The sequence below is a fragment of the Danio rerio genome, chromosome 2 (genome assembly GCF_049306965.1).
Source record: "Danio rerio strain Tuebingen ecotype United States chromosome 2, GRCz12tu, whole genome shotgun sequence".
NCBI classification, from domain to species: Eukaryota; Metazoa; Chordata; class Actinopteri; order Cypriniformes; family Danionidae; genus Danio; species Danio rerio.
The window spans coordinates 26,264,911-26,287,509 of NC_133177.1; the positions used below are offsets into that span (position 1 = coordinate 26,264,911).

At 36.5% G+C, this 22,599-nt stretch overlaps 1 protein-coding gene across 2 annotated transcripts in view; it reads right to left on the reverse strand.

The window, feature by feature from the left end:
• Positions 1-22,599, reverse strand: part of sap130b (Sin3A-associated protein b) — a 33,722-nt gene that overhangs the window by 3,219 nt on the left and 7,904 nt on the right. For both annotated transcript variants that reach the window (XM_005171202.5, NM_001256623.1), the window contains exons 5-20: positions 22,100-22,223; positions 21,900-22,021; positions 17,574-17,698; positions 17,318-17,462; positions 17,115-17,205; positions 16,887-16,991; positions 15,105-15,243; positions 11,161-11,279; positions 10,763-11,035; positions 10,148-10,322; positions 9,060-9,164; positions 8,566-8,927; positions 8,087-8,308; positions 4,306-4,431; positions 361-464; positions 162-275 (exon numbers count right to left, since the gene is read on the reverse strand). In XM_005171202.5, the coding sequence (XP_005171259.1) occupies positions 162-275; positions 361-464; positions 4,306-4,431; positions 8,087-8,308; positions 8,566-8,927; positions 9,060-9,164; positions 10,148-10,322; positions 10,763-11,035; positions 11,161-11,279; positions 15,105-15,243; positions 16,887-16,991; positions 17,115-17,205; positions 17,318-17,462; positions 17,574-17,698; positions 21,900-22,021; positions 22,100-22,223 (2,451 nt within the window). The remainder of the gene's footprint in view (positions 1-161; positions 276-360; positions 465-4,305; positions 4,432-8,086; positions 8,309-8,565; positions 8,928-9,059; positions 9,165-10,147; positions 10,323-10,762; positions 11,036-11,160; positions 11,280-15,104; positions 15,244-16,886; positions 16,992-17,114; positions 17,206-17,317; positions 17,463-17,573; positions 17,699-21,899; positions 22,022-22,099; positions 22,224-22,599) is intronic.

Below are 22,599 nucleotides of genomic sequence, written 5' to 3' on the forward strand. Positions count from 1 at the left end.
AAATTTATTTTAAGTCATAACTGTTCAAAAGTCTTATAATAACCCCCAATAACAGGGAATTTCTAATGCATTTTTCAATGAGCGCCCAATAAAGGATTAATATTGCTGAAAACCCATTTGAAAATGAACATTTGAATTTAAAAGAGACTAATGGCTCCAACCTGTATGAGCTCATTTATACGGTGAAGATCAACATCGGCTCCGGCCTTCTTCTTTGGAACGAAGCCTTCCTGGAGAGTCGTCAGGCGACTGTAGACGTCATGCTCCAGATTGGACTGCAGGGAGAAGACAATTACTCCCACAAAAACTTGACATGTCCACTGTTGTGGGTGATTATTAAAGTCTCAAAGAGCGTCTCACCAACTGCATGAGCTGAGCTGCACAGAGGTGAATTTTCCAGCCCTGGGCTCTGCACACAACTCCCTTCTGATTGGCCACATCCTGCATGCTGCCCTTCTTGTCCTCTGATTGGAGAACACAAGCTGGTGTTAATAAATGACTGACACATTTAGGGCTGGACAAAAATTGAAAAAAGTTTAGGTTAATAAACTGTTTTGTAAGTGATTGATATGATATAGATTCTCAATACCCATGAATTGTTTTTTCTATGTTCTGTAGTACAAACGCTAGAGGCCATGGTCTTTAGCCTCCTTGTTAGAGCAAGCGACTCCCATGCAGAAAGTCGCCGGTTCGATCTCAGTTTGGAGCAGGTTGGGTGGTGTAGTACCAGCAGGGTTACATTGGTGCCGTGACCCGGATGGGAGTGAGGGTTAGGGGGCTGAATGCATCAGAAGCCAGCTAGTGAAATGCTTTACTGGTAAACCTCACTCCTCTGACAGCTAAAATTTGCTCTAGCGACATACGCTAGAGGCCATGGTCTTTAGCCTCCATGGTAAAGCAAGGAGCAAACAACTTCTATGCGGGAAGTTGTCAGTTCGATCCCAACTCGGAACGGGTTGGGTGGTGTAGGACCAGCGGTGTTACACATGCAATATATATTTATTTATTTATTTTAGTTATTAAAATAAGTAAAAAAAAAAAAGTAATTAAAATATCTGATCATGGTCCATATTTCTATATACACAGCACTTTCGTTACCATGGCAACAGCTTACGCATTTGTATTACATTCCAGAGAGCTCCTTTTTACCAGCACCACAGTGGAAAATTAAACTTAGAATACCTCAGAATAAATTTCTCATCAGGCAGGCACTAGGACTAGGGATGCTCATTTCGGTTAATTTTGCCAACCGACAACTGCCGTTCGTTAAACGAATATTAACGGTTATTAGGATTAAATTCATATTTGATAAAAACTAATAATAATTGATGTGTCTATTTTGTGTGACACATTAAATATTGAATTTTAAAATACTGATTTATTTTAACATGCGAACAACAGAATAAAGAACAATAGAACATTTACGCAGCTACAGTCTTTTCAACAGCAAAGAAAAAAGAATAAACTAAGTAAGAGTTAAATAAATACACCTGCCCTAGATATTTTTCGCTTAAATGACAAAATTAGATTACAAAACCAGCATATGCTGTTTGTCCAATCATATGCTTTTTTTTCTTCCGTCAAATAAAACTAGCAGGCTACCTCATGGCTGTGCAATTAAATCCAAAATTCGATTTCGGTTTCAAACGATTATGAAAATCATCAATCGAAATAAAACGATTATTGCATCATATACCGGCCCCTCTGCAAAGCTCAGTTTCACATGAAAATGTCAAAGCATGTACTGTAATGTACTTTTTGCAGCAGGGGATGCGCATCATTCATTGATCAACATTCAAATCATTCATTTTTTAAATGCGCGAAAGAGATCGCATGATGTGTGCGTGCCCGACACACACACAGCATGCAGTCAGCATTCGGTCTCATTCGCACACTGCACTAAGAGACGATTGGAGCACACATCTAAAGTTATCTTAATGTGAGCACTTTAATGGTCAAATAGGTGTCAAACCGTGGCGTTTAGTGATTATTCATAATAACCCTCATTTGTGTAATAGACAAACGAGTTGAGAATCAAAAGACACGTAAAAGAGAAACCATTAAAGTGACAGCGTGCAATATTCCTGCTGCCGCCTGTTTTTATCATTAATCAAACAACAGAAAGATATAATCAGTCACTACTCTTGACTGAAGGACTTTTGTAGCTAAAGTTTTTTTTTCTTACAGTGAAGATGCTTAAAGCACAGTTTGTTTCATATTTCTATTCTATTGTATTTATTTCACTTCCCTTTAGGGTGGAAAATAACTGTATACAGTATATACAGTTGAAGTCAGAATTATTAGCCCTTCTGAATTATTAGCAGCCCTTTCCCCCAATTTCTGTTTAATGAAAAGAAAACAATAATTTTAATAACTCGTTTCTAATAGCTGATTTCTTTAATCTTTGCTATGATGAGAGCACATAATATTTTACTAGATATTTTTCAAAACACAAGCATTCATATTTAAAGTGCGATTCAATTAGGGTAATTAGGCAAGTCATTTTATAACAGTAGTTTCTTCTGCAGACAATGAAAAAATATTGACCTTAAAATAGGTTTCAAAATATTTAAACCTGCATTTTTTCTAGCCGAAATAAAACAAATAAGACTTTCTCCAGAGGCATAATATTATAGGAAATACTGTGAAAAATTCCTGAATCTGTTAAACATCGTTTGGGAAATATTTATTTAAAAAAATAATTCACAGGAGCGCTGATAATTTTGACTTCAACTGATAATCGTTTTGAATATTCATGGTTACAATTACGACCAAAATAATCGTGATTATGATTTTTCCCATAATCGAGCAGCCCTAGGCTACCTCAAATCAATGGCTCCACGGAAAATAGACCAATGCATTTAAGGACCATAACACTAGTGTGTTACTACTGGTGTCACAGTCGAAAAGCCAAATCTTTTTCTTATATTCCAGATACATAAGATTAAATATAGATTATAATTTATCAAAGCAGACATAGCATTTTATGACATAACTTCATGTTTTTTTTTAGTATATTACTTTCATTTTTCTAGTCTAAGGTTTACAGCACACCCATGTGAATCAATCGTGTTAGTCAGCAGAGGCTGTAGCAAAACCACAAGTGACTAACTGTTCGATAATCAAAAGCATTTAGTCCTGAGTAAAGATATAGGCCATTATACCGCCCAGCCCTACCCACAACATCTAGCAGAAAAGGTCATCTCAGCATGCAAGTGCTGAATTTACATCAAGTTTGTGATCAAATATTTACTTGTGTTGAAATGTCCATTTTGATGATTATTCATTTAAACTGTAAGTTGCATCTGAAGTGAAAACAGTATGAAGATATTATTCTTGTATCTTAAAGCAACAACAACCAAATTCAAATAAAAAAAAGGCTGAATAACTCCATATGTGTGGGTCTATAGCTGCTTTCATACAGTGCTACCGGTAAATATCCGGAAAATTTCTAGAACAACTTTACCGGTAAATTCATAAAAAAGGTGTTCACACAGGCACGGAAGTTCTGGAATTTTTCAAGAAAAGCATATTCACATATCCATTCCAAAATACAGGAAATTCTGACATCATTAACCAGAAATGACCTCTAAATGGCAGCTCTTGTATTTGTAAACATATAAACATAGTAAACATTGTAAACATATTGCAGGCATTGAAGCACTTTCACAGGTCGAAATTTTCATAATATGTGTGTGTGCTGGCGCTCACCGGATTCTTGAAGGTAATCAAACAGCGGTTCATCATTAGCCTTTTATTGATAATTTTTTGACACCGTTGCATTAAGAAGGAACATAGAAACATTATCTGACTAACATCTAGCAGCTAAATGTGTCTGGAAAAATATTCCTTAGGCTTTTTTAATTTCATAAACAGCACGGATGTGAATGCGGTTGAGTGTTCTGATTGGCTAAAGCAGACATCCCATGTCAGCGCATTCTAGACCTGAATGCACTCTTTCCGGGAATCTTTTGCATTCACACAGCACAGCATTCCGGCAAATTACAGGTAATGTTACAACTTCTCTTTCCGAAAAATTGACAGAACGTCAACCGGTAGTTACCGGTAGTTACTAAAAGGGCCTGTTCACACATACAGACCTTTCCAGAAAATTGCTGGTAATTTTAAGGAAAGGTCTGTATGTGTAAAAGAGGTTTACCTGAAATAAAAAAGCTTTCACTGATCTTTTTTTTTTTTTAAATCCGAGGAAAAATTTTTTTTTCAAAAATCCTGAATCCTGACATTTTATTACTGAATCAACACAAAAAACGGCAATATGATACTAAGTGATAAGGCTGGACAAACCCTTTATACGGACGTCGCTGTATCTCTGAAAGTGATGGTATGCTGCTTTCCAGGGGTTCCGGTAGTGGCGTAACAGGGTAATCGGAGGGCGAACTCGGGCGGGAACATAACGAACTCCCTCCTCATCTGCAATCAGAAACACAAATCAGTACCAAATCATCTTGCACAACAGTGGGAAGTCAATTTGTTTTTTTTGTTCAGAACTGCTGTCATTAGAGCAGCTGTAGTCGCTAGTAATCTCTTTAGTGATTTCGATCTCCCAAGATGGGGCTCATTTTTCTCTCTTTATCTTGTTCTAGAAATTATACATTTGGCCTCTGTACAAACTGATGTTACGACACTGACATTGTTGCTATTTCATAATGTACTATATAGAACAAAGGTTGATGAGCTTTCACAGATAGAAGGCAGTAGGGAGGCATTAGACACTCCGCAGAGGTTTTTTCTTTTTTTGAAAAGAGAGATAACAATTGAAGAAATGAAGTAAAGCTGGATGTATAATAGCAGTAAATGTGATACTAAATTGCATTATGATAAAAAGAAAATTGTGGTTAACAAAAAAATTTTTGGGTAAAGAAAATTAAATGATTTTAAAAATCATTAAGGAAGAATTGCGTTTAGAAAAACATTTAAACAAAACTGTTCATTCATATTGTATTATTTCACAACAGCATTACATTTTTTACTGTATTTTGATTAAATAAATGTAGCCTTGGGATCATAGAGAGAGAATTTTCTTCTCTGGCTATGTTAGGGCAAAAAAAGATCAAGTTTACCACATATTATAAACAACACTTTTCTACAATTATAAAAATATTCTAACAATTAAAAGTCATCAACAGCAATAAATAATACGAAATAAGACAAAATACACAAATAATAATAATGATAATATATACCAGTGACATTAAAAATAGGGCATTCCACAAGAATATGTTTAAAAGTTTGCTTTCTGTTGCAATATTGACATTTTGGGGGTTCTTCTCCTTTGAGGAAATATTCTTGTGTGAGTCTTGTGTGTCCGATATGGCATCTTCTGTACACAATCTCAACATGTCTTAAGTTAAAAATAAAATAAAATTCAAAAAGCTTATTTTCTGAACACTGATCCCACTCTGCTTGCCATTTGTTAGGAATGTAGCCTTTTATTAGTGGCTTTAAATCTGAAGGTGGGATTTTGAACTCTTTCCTACTAGGGCTGTTTTGGTACCTTGTTTACTTCCAAGCAGTCCAACATGTCCTGGGATCCAGCAGAAAACTATATTATAAAATTTACACTGAAAATTTGTTTTATAAAAATGTCAATAATGATGGGATGCTCCAGTTTAAAAGAATTCCATGTTTGTAGACAATATTTTGAGTCAGAAAAAATAATAAAATTGTGTTTTTTAGGATTTTCAATGTATTCCAGAGCCAAAAATAGAGCCTTTGCTTCCCTTAGGAATCCTAAAAATCTCATTAAAAACAAAATCATCATTTTAAACAACTGCATGCTTATGCACTCAATAAGTGCACAAATAAAGATAACATTTTATAAGACAAAATTAAAAAAATAATGATTATAACATACTTCTATGATTTCAATAATTTAATTCATTATAATATAACTTATTTTAAGGTATAATTCTCAATATTAACAAGCCATCAACCAGAACTCCTAACTCAATGAAGTTTTGATTTGCTGCTTATTATTAGTTAGTAAGGCAGTAGTTGGGTTTAGGTATTGGATAGGATGGGTAAGATTAAGGATGTGAAATAAAATCATACTTTATATCTACTTAGAAACAGTCAATATCCTAATTATAAGCAGGTAATAAGCAAGTAGGAACTAGGGTTGTGCTGATAGATGATGCCATCGTCCATTGCTGATGGCTGACAAACTTCACTATGCTGAGCCAGCATCACGATCAATCGCCCCACCCCACATTTATATTGATATATAACTTATTTTTTGCATTTTATCTTAATAGCAATAACGGTCTTCTCATGAGCGGTGTTAGATTTTACACAAAACTGCTGCTTTGCACGGCTGACAGGATCGTGAGGATTAAATGAAGGATTATACAGCACCTCTGGTGCTTCAAATGTGTAGATTCAGTGGCAAACGCTGTTACCTGTGAACCCGTCCCTCACACTTTACAGTGAATGGCTTTAGTCATTTTCATAGCGGACTTAAATCTACTGGAAGTTTTTTATTCACTCTTTGAAAAGTCTAAATGGTGGATTAACATTCAGCACATGATCACTAATAAGTTGTGCCATCATTAGTAATTTTAGGTAAATCTGTCAGTGTTATTTTCTTTCTCTAATTTTCAGCGCTTCACATTTTCGCGGTTATAGCTCCTGTCATCTGAAGGCAGGAGGCATTGACTGAGTGATTGACAGCTAATATTAACCAATCATTCACATTCAGTTCTAGAGCAGTGAGCCAATAAAAAGAGCACAAAGGCGGGGCAAGCATTGCAGGCTTTTTTACTTCAGCACGTTCACATAACAACAGTTTTAATCTGTTCCTGAGTGCTGCGTTTGGTGTTTTTAGGTGCAAAGATGCATTCTGCATGAATGTCTCCTAAATCCGTGCACAAGGTGAGGATTTTGCAGTAAAAACAATGAAAATGTCTCCTCCACCAGCTGTGGAAAAAGCCATTAGAACGACACAGATAACTGACAGAGTCCCGCGGAAAAAAAAGTGATTGGCATTTGGTCATTTGTTTGTAACTTTATTTATGGTTTGGTTATAGGTAAACCAAAGACCATGTGGGTTAGGTGGTGAAAACGTTAGGCTACAATTAATTCATTCGTTATGAATTATAAATCAACATTGCCCAACCCTAGTAGGAACTTAAAATGAAGTGTTATCTAATTTAATAATTGTTCTTTTTTTTCACATTATATAAATTACAACTTGATTTTTGTAGGTAATATTTGATGAAGAGAATAAAAACACCTTTTTAATTGAAAGTATAATCTTTAAAATTATTAAACCTATTAAAACCATATTCATCAGAATAGATGTGACTTTTTCCCTCTTTTGTAATGTAAAATAGGTGGCGACTTGTATTTCAAAACAACTAATATAAGGCTGTTCTACATCAAGCAAAACACGCCAAAAGCACACACAGATTTGGATTAGGCATGGGACGATAACTGGTTTCAAGGTTTACCGTGGTTAAGAAAAGTCAAGATTTTAAAATCTGTAATATAGTTTATTTTTCTTCAGAAATCAGTGTTTTTGAATGTAATGAAGAGAGAAGAAGTCAGCAATTTATTTGAATAATTTAGCCAGACATGTTTATTGGTCCAAAATATTATAAATGTTTCATAAAAGAAAATGTATTTTGTTCAATGGTTCAATGTTCAATTTTTTTACCCAGACAATTTAAAAAGAGCTTATTTTAGAGCAGTAATCACAATACCATGATATTTTTATCCAAGGTTATCATACCGTCAGAAACTTATACCTGCACATGGCTAATCTGAATTGGTGAGAAATGAGAAAGAACCTTTAGCACCCTTGAATTATTTATTTTCTGTTCTGAACACCATTGAAATAAAATATTTGTAGTGTAGTGATTGGAACTAAAACATCTTAATAAAGCCTATTTTACATAATCATTTTGAATAATAGTATAAAATGTGACTTGTGCAAATCAATGCAAACTACCTACTTGCTTTTTTATTCACAAGAATGCAATTTTGACCTAGCGACCCATAATCAACTTATTTTCCAGTAAATAAAGTTAATCACTGTTGAATGCAGCTTTATAATGATGAATCTTACCGATGTATTCTTTAGGAGGGGACTTGCGTTTCTCAGCCCGTTGGCTGAGGGGTTTGGGAGGAAACTTCTCCTCATCTGTACTGTTGGTCTCCATCATCTCGCTCTCCTCTGTGGAGATGATGTGCTGTTGTTTGCGGGGCTTCTTTCTGGGTGAAGCTCCAAGCGTGAGGTCTGTAGGAGGCACTGTCAACATCTGTGCACCACTGTTTGGCCCTAAGGCCACTGAGAGGAATGAGGTATAAAAAAATACACTTCATCAGTTAAAAGAGGAGCTGGTTCATACTTTGAGTTGCAGATTTATGCGCTTCTGAAAGATTATATTTCTCTTCATTATCTTGTTTGGTTTTAAGACCCAATACAAGCAAACAATTAAATGCTGCCTAAGCTACTGATTGCAAGATTTAATTTCTGTGTGTTTATAAATTGTTCTGAATTATAATTTTCACGATAGGCTTGACATCAAATGCAAAAGATCCCACCTGGTTTTGAACTATCCATTGGTTCCGGCTCCTGCTTAATATTCAACTCTGGAAGATTGGAGTTGATTGTACATACTGAAGTATTATTGGCTGCTGGCTGAATGGGTTGAGCCACTACATTGGTCATTGAGGGGATTGGCTGAGTAACAGTCATGGCTGCAGGCAAGGCTGAAAGAGCAGGTGCAGGTAGGGAAGGTGGTGTTACTGATGCCAGGAGGGATGGAAGAGGTTGAGAGGCCAGCTGAGAAGAAGGTGGTCCCACGTGTTGTGCTTGCTGTTCAGTTCCCTGGCTAGGAATTGCCTCTATTGCAGCAGCCACAGACGGGGCGAGGCTCATGTGGATATCTGGTTTGGGCTTCACTCTGCCAATAAGTTTGGAGATTTAGTGTTTTTAAAGCAGAGTTGACATTAGCGCATATATTGCATAACCGAGATTCAGGATGAATGTGTTAAATAGGTCTTAAGATCTAAAAATCAATCTGTATACTTCTTACCCTGCAGGACGAGGTGATCCTGATGCACTCCTGATGGGTCCATCGATTCTGGGGGCTGTGGTGTCACCAAGCTGAGCTGGGATCAGATTCTTCCTAACAGCAGCACTTCAATATAACAAAAGCATTAGTAAAAAAAACACTCATATTAAGAAATATAATGTTAATATGTCAGGGGAAAGCTTAAAAAAGACTGAAAAGAATAACTAAATAAGTCAGTTTTTTTTAAAGTCAAAGAGCAAAAATTACATGAAGTTATATAGTTAAATAGTAGCGGTGTAATGGATCACGAATCTCATTGTTCGGATCACACTATGGTTTTTGAGTCACTGATCTGACCATTTTTCAGATCAGCAAAAAAGGGAGGAGAAAAATGTAATTTGTTTTCTATTTATACAAAATGAATACTGGAAAAACCATTGGCGTTAACAAACATAAATTAGAACTTGTAATTTAAATTTAACAAAAGATCCAGCTGAAAAAAAAAATTCAATAGGAAAAATCATCTTTGCTACTGTTGCTGAAAATGCTAAATATAGAAATCTAACATCTTGTACAACATATTATATTTATTTTCAATTAATGATTCAACAATTACACAAGAAACTTTGTTTCATTATAGGTGTATCATTTTTGAAAACCTATTCAGTGTCATAATTTTAATGGTTGTTTAAACCACCTATTGGTTAAACAATGCAATTGCTACAACATTCAACATTACATTTGTAATTAAAGTAATTTTAATTGAAAAAGCCATTTAATTCATATATTTGACCATATTTGGATGATTAAATTATCTGCAGTCCTCTGTAAAGTAAGAGAAAAATATTTCAAGTGTGAAGTACATTTGTAAAATAGGACTTTAAGAATTATGGTAGGGATTTATTTGTAATCACATCTAATCCTGCTTTATAGTAATCAAATCCTTTTTAATAATAATAAAAAGAAGAATAAAAATGCAAAGAAAAAAAATAAAAACTTAATTACTCCTGAAAAGGTGATATTTTTTATGCAAAATGAACTATTCAAAATAAGTATTTAATTTGGAGGTGAAATTTGACTTGAATTTAAGATTTACACATCATGCTCACCCTTCATTAGCAGGTTTTTTACGCAGAATGCTGGGTCGAGGGGACGTCACAAGTGATGGTGTTCCCGTGTTGGCATTCTGAATGTGTGTCTGGGCCAGAGTGGTGGTAGGCTGACTGTTGCTAAATGCATTGCTTATAGAGTTAGCCATTAGTGTGGAACCATCAGCCAGTACAACTAAAATGAAAACAACACAGAAAGACACTCATCACTACCGTTTTCTTTCACATATTTAGTATGAACACATCCAGATCTTAATTTTAGGTTCAGAACTGATCTGATGCCCCATTCACACCGGGTGTCAGCTTCAACGCTTCCCATTCACTTTGAATGGGTGACATCAAGTGTTGTCGAACTGCATTGTGGATCCGTCTGCGCCGCTTCAGTGGCGTTGCTCGTTGCAGAAGTTAGGACTTGCTCAACTTTTCAAGCGTAGATGGAAGCGTCAGCCAATCAGATTGCTGTATGCATATACACCAGCTCAGACAGTAGCCGATTGCTGACTAATTTCATTGGCTGACGCTGCTATGACAATCGTGTCAGCCCCAACTTCAGACACGTACTTTGTCAAGCGTTGACGCTGAAGCCCCTTGTGAATGAGGCATGAGGCTCCTCACCTGAAGCTTTAGACTCAGTTGGAGGCTGTTGTTGGTTAACTGGTGAAGGCTGGATACTTGGGGTGGTGATCTGGGCAGATGTATGCAGGTTCTGGGCTGGGATGGGTGTAGGTTGGATGCCCTGCGCTGTCATGGCCCCCGGTTGGATGTTTTGAGTGTTGATCTGAGTGATGCGGTCAACCGTCATCAGCTGCATTGAGTTCAGATGAACTGCAGACGCGACTCCTACACCAGCTTGGGTGGGCATGGCTGCACTGGGGGCCTGAGCAGTTACTGTGATCACATGACAAAGATGTGTTAATAATATAAAGCTCACCAATATCATTGAAGTTTACGATGATGGGACATTGTATAGCTTTATGTAAAATGTAATAACTTAATTAAGCACAACAAAGTACCTGGATAAGGGCGTATGGATGATACAGAGCTGGTGATTGGGGTGTATGTGTGGGTCAGCGGGTATGGTGCTGACTGGTAGGTGGGCAGGAAGTACTGAAACTGTACTGGAACAGATTGTCTGTGGAAAGCCATAAAGCATTATATTGTCAGCACAGAAACTTAACCCTTTCACGTGTACTATCTGGGGCTGTTCACATATCGTGTACAAAAGTGCATGGAAAGCGCAAGTCCGTCAATTCCTTCACCATTTTCAATGTGATTGGTTATTGTACTGTAGGGTTGGGTCGATAGATGATTCCATCGTCCATCACCAATGGCTGATTGACATCATGATGCTGAGCCAGCATCTCGATCCTCCGCCCGCCTCCGTCGCAGTAGCAACATGCTCGCGAAAAATACACACGGCCTCATTTTCACTAATTTTTCTTAGTTTTAAAATGGCATTTTAGAACAAAATTGATCCATGTCCACACTGGCGTTTCACCTAGCATTTCTGAAAAGCGAGTTAAAAGCCCTACATGCTTGTCTAAGCTCCAGCAGTCAATGGGTGCTTTGAGCACAAAACCCCAGAGAGCAGTACACGTCGGACAGTTTATCAAGGATGTACCACTAGATCGCCTCTCACTATAGTTGTTAAACGTGGTATTTAATTCATTTCGTCTCTATTTAACAACCCTTTGGTCTTTTGAATCTATCAGGTAACGTATTACAGCGTTAGTACACTGCTTTAATCTTTCACACTTGTACTTAGTCATTTTACCGAAAACCTCATACACTGTTGTTGGTGTTGGTTGTGCACCTTTTTTTTACCATCCAAGTTTGTCAACGCCATTATAATGACACAGATCACTCTGCCTATTCATGCCTGAGTCCTGTGGGAAAAAGTGATTGACAGGTGGTAATTTGTGTGTAACTTATCTTTATTTTTGATTTGGTTATGGGTAAAACACAGGCCATGCGGTCAGGTAGATGAAACGGTAGGCTACAAATAATTCATTCATCATGAATCAATTAATTATTCATAAATAATTAATTCACCACCGCCTACAACGTCCATTACAATGTTTCACATTAGCTATCGTACTATGCCAAATTGGTCAACATCACCCAAACCTACTGTACCGCTACTGTAAATGTTATTGTCCCCTTTTGGGGCAATTTGTTCTGCAGCATAGTAGATGTACAACACGTATATCATACCACACACTTAAGACAAACATTAAAAAACATTGATGGTACTAAAAAACAGCAACTACCTCCTCTTCCCAATATAATTCAGTAAATCGATCGCACAAGGAACATATGAAAATTTTAATCTGTTGGTCCTTGCCAAAGGGACCGTAAACAGAGATCCTGAAGGAAGTATTTGAAATGAATGAAAAAGACAATGGGATGTATCACATGTAAACTGATGGGCTTTCTTTTAACAGCTGGTTTTTATACAAATAGGATAACCACGACACTTTTACCCCTAATATTTTGCTGCAGGTATTTAAAACTTAAGACAGTGAGGTCTTCTATTTTACTTTTAAAGTAGCAAAACAACAAATCAATGAAAAAGCTCAAATGGATTCAATATAAGCCTTATAAAATGCCACCATCCTAGTCCTAACAAAATTAAATTTGTGCTCACTAGGGGTGTCACGATTTTGATTTTTAATCGAAATCGATCGAAATTTATGCTCAATTTCGATTATCGAATCAAAAAATAGAATCGTCGATGCTGCCACGCCCCCATGTCAGCTTGGCTTGCCAAGCGGGAAAAAACAGGCTTGTTAAACTGCAGAAGCAGGAGACCCGTCGAGAGAACTTAATCCCTCTCCTCTTTCAATGAAGTCGCCGGTGTTTAAGCATTTTGGATTTCCAGTGAGTTATGTCAACAACGTTCCTGTTGTCGACAAAAAAAACACAGTTTTACAAGCTCTGCTATGTACATATTACGTATGGTTCATCCGATAGACAACACCGGCATCGCGATCCTCCGCCCGCCCCCGTTGCAAATCCGCTCGCGAAAAGTACACACTCAGGCCGTTTAAACCGTTTAAACATTGTTTTTAAATGGCATTTTAGAACGACAACGATTTGACATCCACAGTGGCGTGTGGCATTTCTGAGCAGCCCTCCTTCCTTTCTGTCTCTGAAAATGCACATCACGTGAACACACAGACGCACATACAGCCTTGCGCTCGAGACAGCAGGTCCAGGCAGTCAGAGGACTGCTTCAATCTTTCACTCACTTGTACTTAGTCATTTTAGCGAACACCTCAGATACTGTTGGCTGGTTCCTGTTGGTTGTGCGTCTTTTTTATTGACACCATTATAACGACACAGATCACTGCCTATTCACGAGTCCCGCAGAAAAAGTGATTGACAGGTGGTAATTATGTGTGTATCTTGCCTTTATTCATTTACTGTATTATTTGTTTATGGGTAAAACAAAGACCATGCAGGTCAGGTAGTTTAAACGGTAGGCAACAAATAATTAATTGGTCATTAATTAATTAATTATTCATAACCGAAAATCGAATCGTGCCTTTAGAATCGAAAATGTAATCGAATCGAGGATTTGGAGGATCGTGACACCCTTAGTGCTCACGCTACCCTGACTTTTCGTTGCTAAGCGAGCATCACCCTTTTTTCTGATAGGATGACAAACCATTCCTGTAGCTGTGATATAAGTTTAATTCATGGAGAAGACTTGCTCGGTGCTCGTGTTTGTCTGAGGTAATTATTCTACTGTTATTACTGAAATGTGTATATTTAATGCAAAGCATGAAGCTGATTGGTTAGTTCTGGTTACATGACTCGTTGTGCGCTTACAGCATTCTCAAAAGTTGAGATGTTATCAAATAGCTGCGCATGGAAAACGTGAGCACGACACCCCACTATTGGAAATAAAAAACTTGAACTCGCAAATAGTGTGATATGTGAACAGCTCCCAAACCGGTGTGATTCGAAAATTCAGAATGCACGTCATAAACTGCTAAATTCAAATCTGATTCCCAGTGATTTTGATGTTTATTGACTTTTTGTCAAGACATTTTGGTTTTGAATAAATTTTTCGAGCATAGTATACTTTTTTATAAGTGTAATTGTTAAATGAAAATATCTTAAATAAAGGTTTGTTTACATGAAAAAAACAACTGACCCAAACCCTTTAGTAATGTATGCAACCCACAGTATATATTAAGGTGATCGACTTTAGGTGCGTTCCAAATTGTATACTTATGCACTATTTTATGCCATTTAGTATTATAAACAGTGTAAGTAATACTTTCACACTTAAAACTCTAAAAATAGTAAATGCACTTTAAATATCCGGATGATGCTCTTGTTCAATGAAGTGTGAATTGTTAAACACTTTACACACTCAACGACCGCAGCTTTGCTCACGTAGCGGAAGGGGTGGAGCTTTCAGGCGCTCATGTTGGATTACTTTTTTTTTTGGATTGTGAAAGCAAAATTCTCCTACGAGAGTGATTATACCACCTCCCGATGGTGAATGTGGTTACACTCATGGCAGGTATTCTTTGGTAGTTTGGTCATTTATTTCACTAATATGGCAACCATCAAACATCTTCAAGAAAACGATTTAAATTTCCGCTAACTAAAAAACAATTGGCGTTTCATTTGGGACAACACTACATATGTATAATATGATGTTGAGTGTGTAAGTGCATAAGTGCATAAAGTATAGTGTGACATTTGGGACGCAGCTTATAAGTATAGGTATGACTAAACTCTCTTTCTCTCTCTCTCTCTTCTTGGTTCTACCCTAGGGAAATGTCACTGATCGTATTTCACTATTACTGTTTCATAGATTAAATCTATAACAAGCTTTTTGGGTACAAAAGTTTCTCACATGTAAAGGATAGGCTCAAACAGCCACTTTAAACTCTATCATTAGTAGGGTATTTTAAACAAAATTGAAGAGGATTTATACCTGTTGTCAGTGCGGTTCTCCATGGTGATGGGGTTGGGAGAGGAGCGGTGGCCAGAGATTGGAATGAGGTTCCCTCTTTCTGTGTATTCAGACTGAATACGTGGTGATGTGTGTGTGATGGGCTGCGGAACTACTTTAGCTAAGTGGAACAGAAATTGCAAAAAATAACACATAAGTATTTCTTTTATTTTACAAGCAATCAAGCAATCCCTTCAAGAACACAGGTGTCAAATGCAGTGTCAAATCTTTAATTAAACACACCTGATCAAACTAATTGGGTCTTTCAGTTTTGTTTGAAACCTACAGGTAAGTGTGTTTAAGCAGGCCTGGAACTAAACTGTGCAGAGCTGCAGCCCTCCAGGAACTGGATTTGACACCCGTGTTCTAGGAATCTGCTCATAAAAGCAATGTAAACATATTGCTATGTTGCAAGAGCGTAAATTCCTCACAGATAAACTCACAATGTCAAAGATGTGCCACCAAAAGAGTTATGATTTCAACTATAGCTCTACATACTAAAGCATCTGTTAAGATTTTTACTATTCAACTGAAGTCTGTTATCCTCTGCAAATCCAGTAGTTATTAAACCATCAGCCAGTAAGTTTTGGGTTTGAATGAAGAAAAAAATTAATTATGTAGGGCTGGGTTTTGAATATATTTTTATATATACTTTGTAATAATGTACTTGTTAAATAATATTTTAAATAATAAAGTTTTTGTTTACATGAAAAAAACGTACTGACCCAAACATTTTACACAGTACTGTATGCATTCTAGGGATGGCTGCTTTCAAAGCACTACTTCATGAACCTTCGAAACCTTTTACTTCGAATCATGTATCAAATTGGCTAGGTCACATAATCTCAGTAAACTGGGCATTCGTTACATCATAACCGTTTCAATAGTGCAAAGGAAAGCAGCTTGGGGGCGGTGTGAAGCATCAGGTTCACTCAGATTACACCCCAGTGACAAATCACTGAACATGTTTTATAGTTTTTACCAAATCCTGGGTCAGTTTTACATTTTAATGAGATCTTTTTGTAAAATGAAAAGGAATAATAATAGTTCATAGTCTCTTTTTGACCTGTTTAGCAGATAAAAGACATACGTTTGACACCACTATTTCACATTTATAATATTAAAATGTGTTGTAAAATGATAACTGGCGACTAATCGATTAATTGCATATAAAATAAAAGTTCATATTTACAAAATATGTTTGTGCAAACTTTTTATATTTTTGTGTATATAAATATATGCACGACTAGTGTATAGAATACTTTATATATTACAAATTATATATAAATGTATGTATATGTACATTATTTATCTTTTTTTTTAATTCATTCATTTTCCTTCGGCTTTGTCCCTTTATTCATCAGGGATCACCACAGCGGAATGAACCGCCAACTTATCCAGCATATGTTTTACACAGCGGATGCCCTTCCAGCTGCAACCCAGTACTGGGAAACATTCTGTAAATATTTTATTTTGGTATTTTCTGAACAGTGTGTAAATCTATTTATGCATTTATAATGTGTATATTATTTATACATAAATATACGCACATTTATTTCACACAAATACAAACCTAACTTGGATGAGATTAATTGCAATAAATCATTTAACAGAACTTTTAAAAATAAACATTTTATATACAAAATAAATCAATCAACTTCATCAGAGAATAACTTTCAAAAAGCTTATGTAAATAAACACAACTTTATAAAAGATTACAATGTATTTTCTTCATATGTTTGTGTTGTGCTGAAGGTAACTTACCCACAGGGATGGTGGATGTGGTCACTGCTGTGGCATGAGAGGAGTGGGAGGCCACTGTCATAGTGACAATGTTACTATTGGATATTTGCGTGTGGGGGGTGGAGCCTTTAAAGAGATATTAAAATAACAGCAGCTCCTTAGTGCTATAACACATCTGTGAATATTGTAGTCTGCGTGACTAGCACAGACGCTACTGAATCACGTGTAGAGAATATACTGATCTCTCACCTGTTGTAGTGGGTGATGGTGCAGTGTTGGTGACCTGAATCGGAGCCACTGTTGCAGCAGCAACGGGCGTCACAGTGCTGAAAATGGGCTTCTGTGTCATAAATATCACAGGAGAAAAGAGGTTTGACTTGGAATTTGTTAAAAGTAAAAATAAAATAATAAAATAGAGAAAAACGAGAAAAACTTAGCAAATTTTTCTAAACCTGTGCAACTGAGTGAGAAAGGGCTTTCTGAGCAGCAATAGCAGGATGGGAGGGCAGGGTGATTCGTGTTGGCGTGTCCCGCGAGGGCGGCGGACGCTGGATACTCAAGGTCGCTTGTGGAGGGTGGATAGCCACAGCCGAGCGACTGGAATTTACAAAGACAAAACCAGATGGATTTTAAGATCATCTCTAACTCTAAATCCAGTAAAAATGCAGTGCTTGTGTTTTTTTTTTATCTGAAGTGGAAGTCTCTTACCCATGCACCATGTCTCCAGAGTGGGCAGCTACTGTGGTGATAACTGGAGACTGAGGTCTGGTGGCCGTCACTGGAGCCACTACTGTAGGCAGAACTGCTGTAGAGGTAGTGACTATAGGCCGGGACTGAAACACAAACAGATACAGATGAAATGCTACATTGTATGATGCTTAAAATGTGACACTGTGATCAGGACAGGGTTTTCACTTTTTTTAATAAACAGCGGATTAAGGGTGCTTTCACACCTGTGAATCGATTCAATTGTTCCGAAACAGAGATTACAAATGTTACATTGTTGCTCTTTGCTCTTGGTGTGGTTCGCTTTCACACTGCAAAGTTTCTAATCAGAGCTAAAGAGCTAAAACAAGTCACGTGTGAGTAAACTCTCCTCACATTGGTCAAAGTTTCAGGGTTTATTTTGCAGAGTCCCGCTCAGCTGTCAGGAGAGGTGGTGGTTTGGTGGTGTTTGACAAGGTGCGCGTGATGTGTCTGAAGAGTGTGGAGAGATGCGGTGGGGAGGGGTGAGAAGAGTGTGCGATGTAGCCTATTTGAGGACCGGGAGGGAGACGCGAGATTACCGGGAGATTATCACTCGTTTGCGGGCATCCGGAGACTCACAAAACTTCCCGCCCTCCTCATAATTCTCTCTTCATATAGCCGTATGCCTGTTACATATCCATAAAACACAGTGATATAACCGCGCTTGGATCGGATCGCTTTCTCACTGCAATCGATCCGCTCCAGAGTTCGTTTCAATCGAACCGTGACCACCTCATTCAAGCAATCTCAGAGCGATTGATTTGGTGCGGATCCGAGAGCAATTGGTGGTTTCACATATGCCAAACGAACTGCAAACGAGACAGGTTCCGAAACAAAAGTGTAGGTGTGAAAGCACCCTCAAACACCATTCACATAAAGCATCTTTGTAATTTACAACACCAGCATATGTATCACATGAATGTCCTTACTGTACTTAGTTTCACTTACACTTTTTACATTACAAATATCAGAGTATTGATGATGGTTTGAACGTGTCATTTTCAAAAATTTAAGGCACTATCATACACCCAGCGCTATAAGGCGCGAGATGTGTATGGTGCGATTTGTTGCTATTTTCAGACCAGCTCAACCCTAATCTTTACATTTTGCACCACATTGTTTAAATAGCAAATCCATTTGCACCATTTTGTGGACTCATGAGTGTGCTGGTCTATAAAGAAGGTGTGTTAAGGCACATTGTTGATGCACTGCTGTTTTGAGGAACTAAAATAGACTGCGCCACTGACCAACTAAAACTTGGTCCAGCACAGAGCGTGTTAGTTATGCGCAGATGCAGGTCCAGGTACATCACCATATAGGCCATAAGGATAGGACAGATTTATTTGGATATAACTCAGTTTTTTTGATGACACTTCATAATTATTGTTCATTTATTCATTTGCTAGAACTTAGAACTGAATTTAGAAATAGTTTTGAAACAAATCTTTGCGCTTAACAAATGAAATTAAATATGTAGGTTAATGGATGTCTTCAGTGTGTACAACACCATTTCCTTATCCAAGAAAGCAAAGAGTAAAGTAAAGAGTAAAAGTAAAGAAAAAGTAAAGAGGCTAAATGGAGGAGGCTCATTCTTTATCTTCACTGCAGATGGTCTGGTTAACCTTTTTCTTCTGCTAGTGAAGTGTTCAGTTTTTCCACTTTCACAAAGTCCTCCATGTAAATAGCAAATGCAACATGGTGTGACTTTTAAAGAGAATGGGAGATGAAACACTGATTGGCTTAATGCATATTATGCCCAAAAGACATTCATAACCCATAAAGAGAATAAGCACAACTCTGAAGCAAATCATATTTTTCAGTCCTTAAAAGGGGCAAAAGTGGATTTGGACATGCCATTAAGGCTATTGCGTCATGCGGTTTAGACTTTGTGCTTAGATCGTTAGAATAGAACCCTTAGACTGTTTTAACAGTCATGTTTAAAGAGCTTTAATGATATTTGTTGTATTCAATACTGGTAATATTTCAACATGGATTCTGAAATATTGATAAAATGTGCAATATTTGCCATAGTTCTTGTACAAGATTTAAATATAGTATTTTTAAATTAAGAATTTCCCATTTTATTTTATTCTGTTGAAATTTGTGTTGAAATTGTTGAAATAACACCAAAAATATATTTCACTTAAAATTTAACTCAAGGACCTATGTTTATTTTTAAGTACTTTTCAGGTCTGAAACTCATGTACTTTCAAGAAGCATGGGACCCCTGTGTGATACTTAGAATTTTCTGGCATAAATATTTTCATATGGTATATACTTTTTATTTGTTAACTTGCCAAGGCAAGGCAAGTTTATTAAAGCACATTTCATACACAATGGCAATCCAAAGTGCTTTACTGTACATAAACAGGAATACAAAAAGACACGTGTATATAAGAAAAAATAAAGACAAATAGTATAAAAACAGATTAAAACGTGTTAAAACAGGTTATAAAAGAATGAAAAAGAAGAGAAAAACGTAATAGAGTGATCTATCGGATGTAGGACAGTGCTCATTCAGTAAAGGCACAGCTAAACAGATGTGTTTCAAGTCTGGATTTGAATGTGCCTAATGTTGGGGCACATCTGATAATTTCTGGAAGCTGATTCCAGCAGCGAGGGGTGCAGTAGCTGAAGGCTTATTCACCCTGCTTTGACTGAACTCTTGGAATTTCTAGTTTATTTGATCCAAAAGATCTGAGTGATTCATTAGGTTTGTATTTAGTGAGCATATCTGTAATGTATTGAGGTCCTAGGCCATTTAGTGATTTATAGACAAGTAATAAATCTTTAAAATCTATTCTGAATGTAACTGGGAGCCAGTATAAAGACCTGAGGACAGGTGATATAAATACTGTTAGCTTCACCAGATGACATAAACAGCTCGAATAGAGCAGAATTCATTATTCTAAAATGACACATTTTAGGGGAAACCGCATCTGCATAGAATATTAACAACTGCTTTTTATTCTATGTTGTTGCATGTATGAATTAGATTATGAAGAATGATGAAGATCCTGCTTTTGCTTAATTGCCTCCAATCCTCAAGCTATTTAAAATTATTTTAAAAAGTGAAGTTCGTATTATATCAAAAGAAATTGGGGATTAGAGTTAAACACTATAATAGAAGATGAAATGTGGGAACAAATATGCACAAATTGTAATAAGGGTATAAGCAGTCACATATAGAAGGAGCTCAACTGGAAGATGAAGATGTGGTTCTTGAGAGTTCCATTAGTAATCGATAGTTCGATAGTTACAATTATCACAGAGCTGGAGAGATTGTGGAGAAGTGGGGGACTATGTTCACATATTTTGGGAATGTTCCAAAATGCAAGTGTATTGGCAAGAGGTTAAAAGGGAGATTAGAAAACGTTTTAGGATACGACACCAATGCACCCATTTTTTTTTTTTTTTGCTTGATGGCTTCCCTCAAATCATTTCAGAAAGTCTCACCTATTTGCACTACATATATTATTAATAACAGCTAGGAAGATAATTAAAGTGAACTGGGTGAAGATCTGCTGACCTACTTTGACAAAATGGACACAGAGGCTGAATTTGAGAAAATTACTGCAGATTCGCACTTGAAATCAGACATTTTTCAACAGACTAGGGCATTAATCGAAACATTCACTTACTTGATCTTTGAAATAATGTCAGCAGCTTTGTTGTAGTTGTTGTCTTTATATTGGAGTTTATTTATTTTTAAACTTTGTCAATTTTTTATGTAATGTATTATCTTTTATAAGCTGTCACAATTATTTATTTATTATTATAATTTATCTATAAATTTTATTAATCTATTTGTTTATTGTTTTGTGAATATAAACATTCTAAATAAATGTTATTCGTTTAAAAACCTTAATAGAGAAAGGAAAAAAACAAAAAAATATTCCTGCAAATAATGCGGTATGAAGCTCTTGTATGCGTGTCTAGCACATCCTCTTAGAATACGCAGAAAAAACTTTTGTTATGTCAAGATCACTACAAAATTAAGTCAAAAAGACTTAAGAGAAAACTAGAGAAGAAATATTTTAATGCAGGACTTCTGTAGGATGATGTATTTATAAAGAAAATAAGAACTCAAACCATAAAATGAAATGCCTTAAAATATATACATGATAAAAATTTGTAGAATTTTTTCCAAATAAAACATATATTAATAAAATAGCTTTTAATAATTTTTTTTTAAATTTTTGTTTAAAATTTTTTGTCAATATGCACATTTTTAAAGTTTAGTTTAGTTTAGTCAAAAGACTGACTAAAAGTCAATTAAATCTGAACCTGGATTGGTTGGTGGATGATGTGCTGGACAGTAGGCTGGCCAGTGGCAGAGCTGGGACCGGCAGCTGGTCTCAGTCCTGTGGCTCCTTTGGAGCTTGACATCACAGCTGCAGCAGCCGCGCCTGAGACCATACAATGAACATTTAGTGTGCAAAGATGAAAATGGCTTATAACAGCATATAAACATACTAGATACTGACCTCTGGGTAAATGGGAGGGAAAACAATGCTGAGGAGCCGCAGAAGATCCAATCTGTTGAACAGGCGCTCCACTGCGAATGATCTGCACACTGGTCATTAGGTGATGCAGGTTACCGCTATGACCCTAAAGTCAAAAAAATAATAATTATTAATACCAACTCAAAATTCACAGCAAGAGTTGAGTTAAATACTCTGGAAAGAGTCTTAATGTATGCATTTTATTTAGAGAGACTTTTATGAGAGAATTATTCTGACAGGATTTCATTAATGATCTGCCATTGTCATTATCATAGGCTCTCCACCACTGTGCATCACACCAGATGGGTCAAACATTTTTAGAAAAATGCATAAATAAATAAATAAAATACAATTGCTACCATTGAAATAAAAGTCAACTGTTATCCAGCACAATATCAACAAACTAGATACATTTAAAGATTACTATTAACAAAGACTATAGAATACACATATACAAGACATGTCACTCGAATACTTTTGAA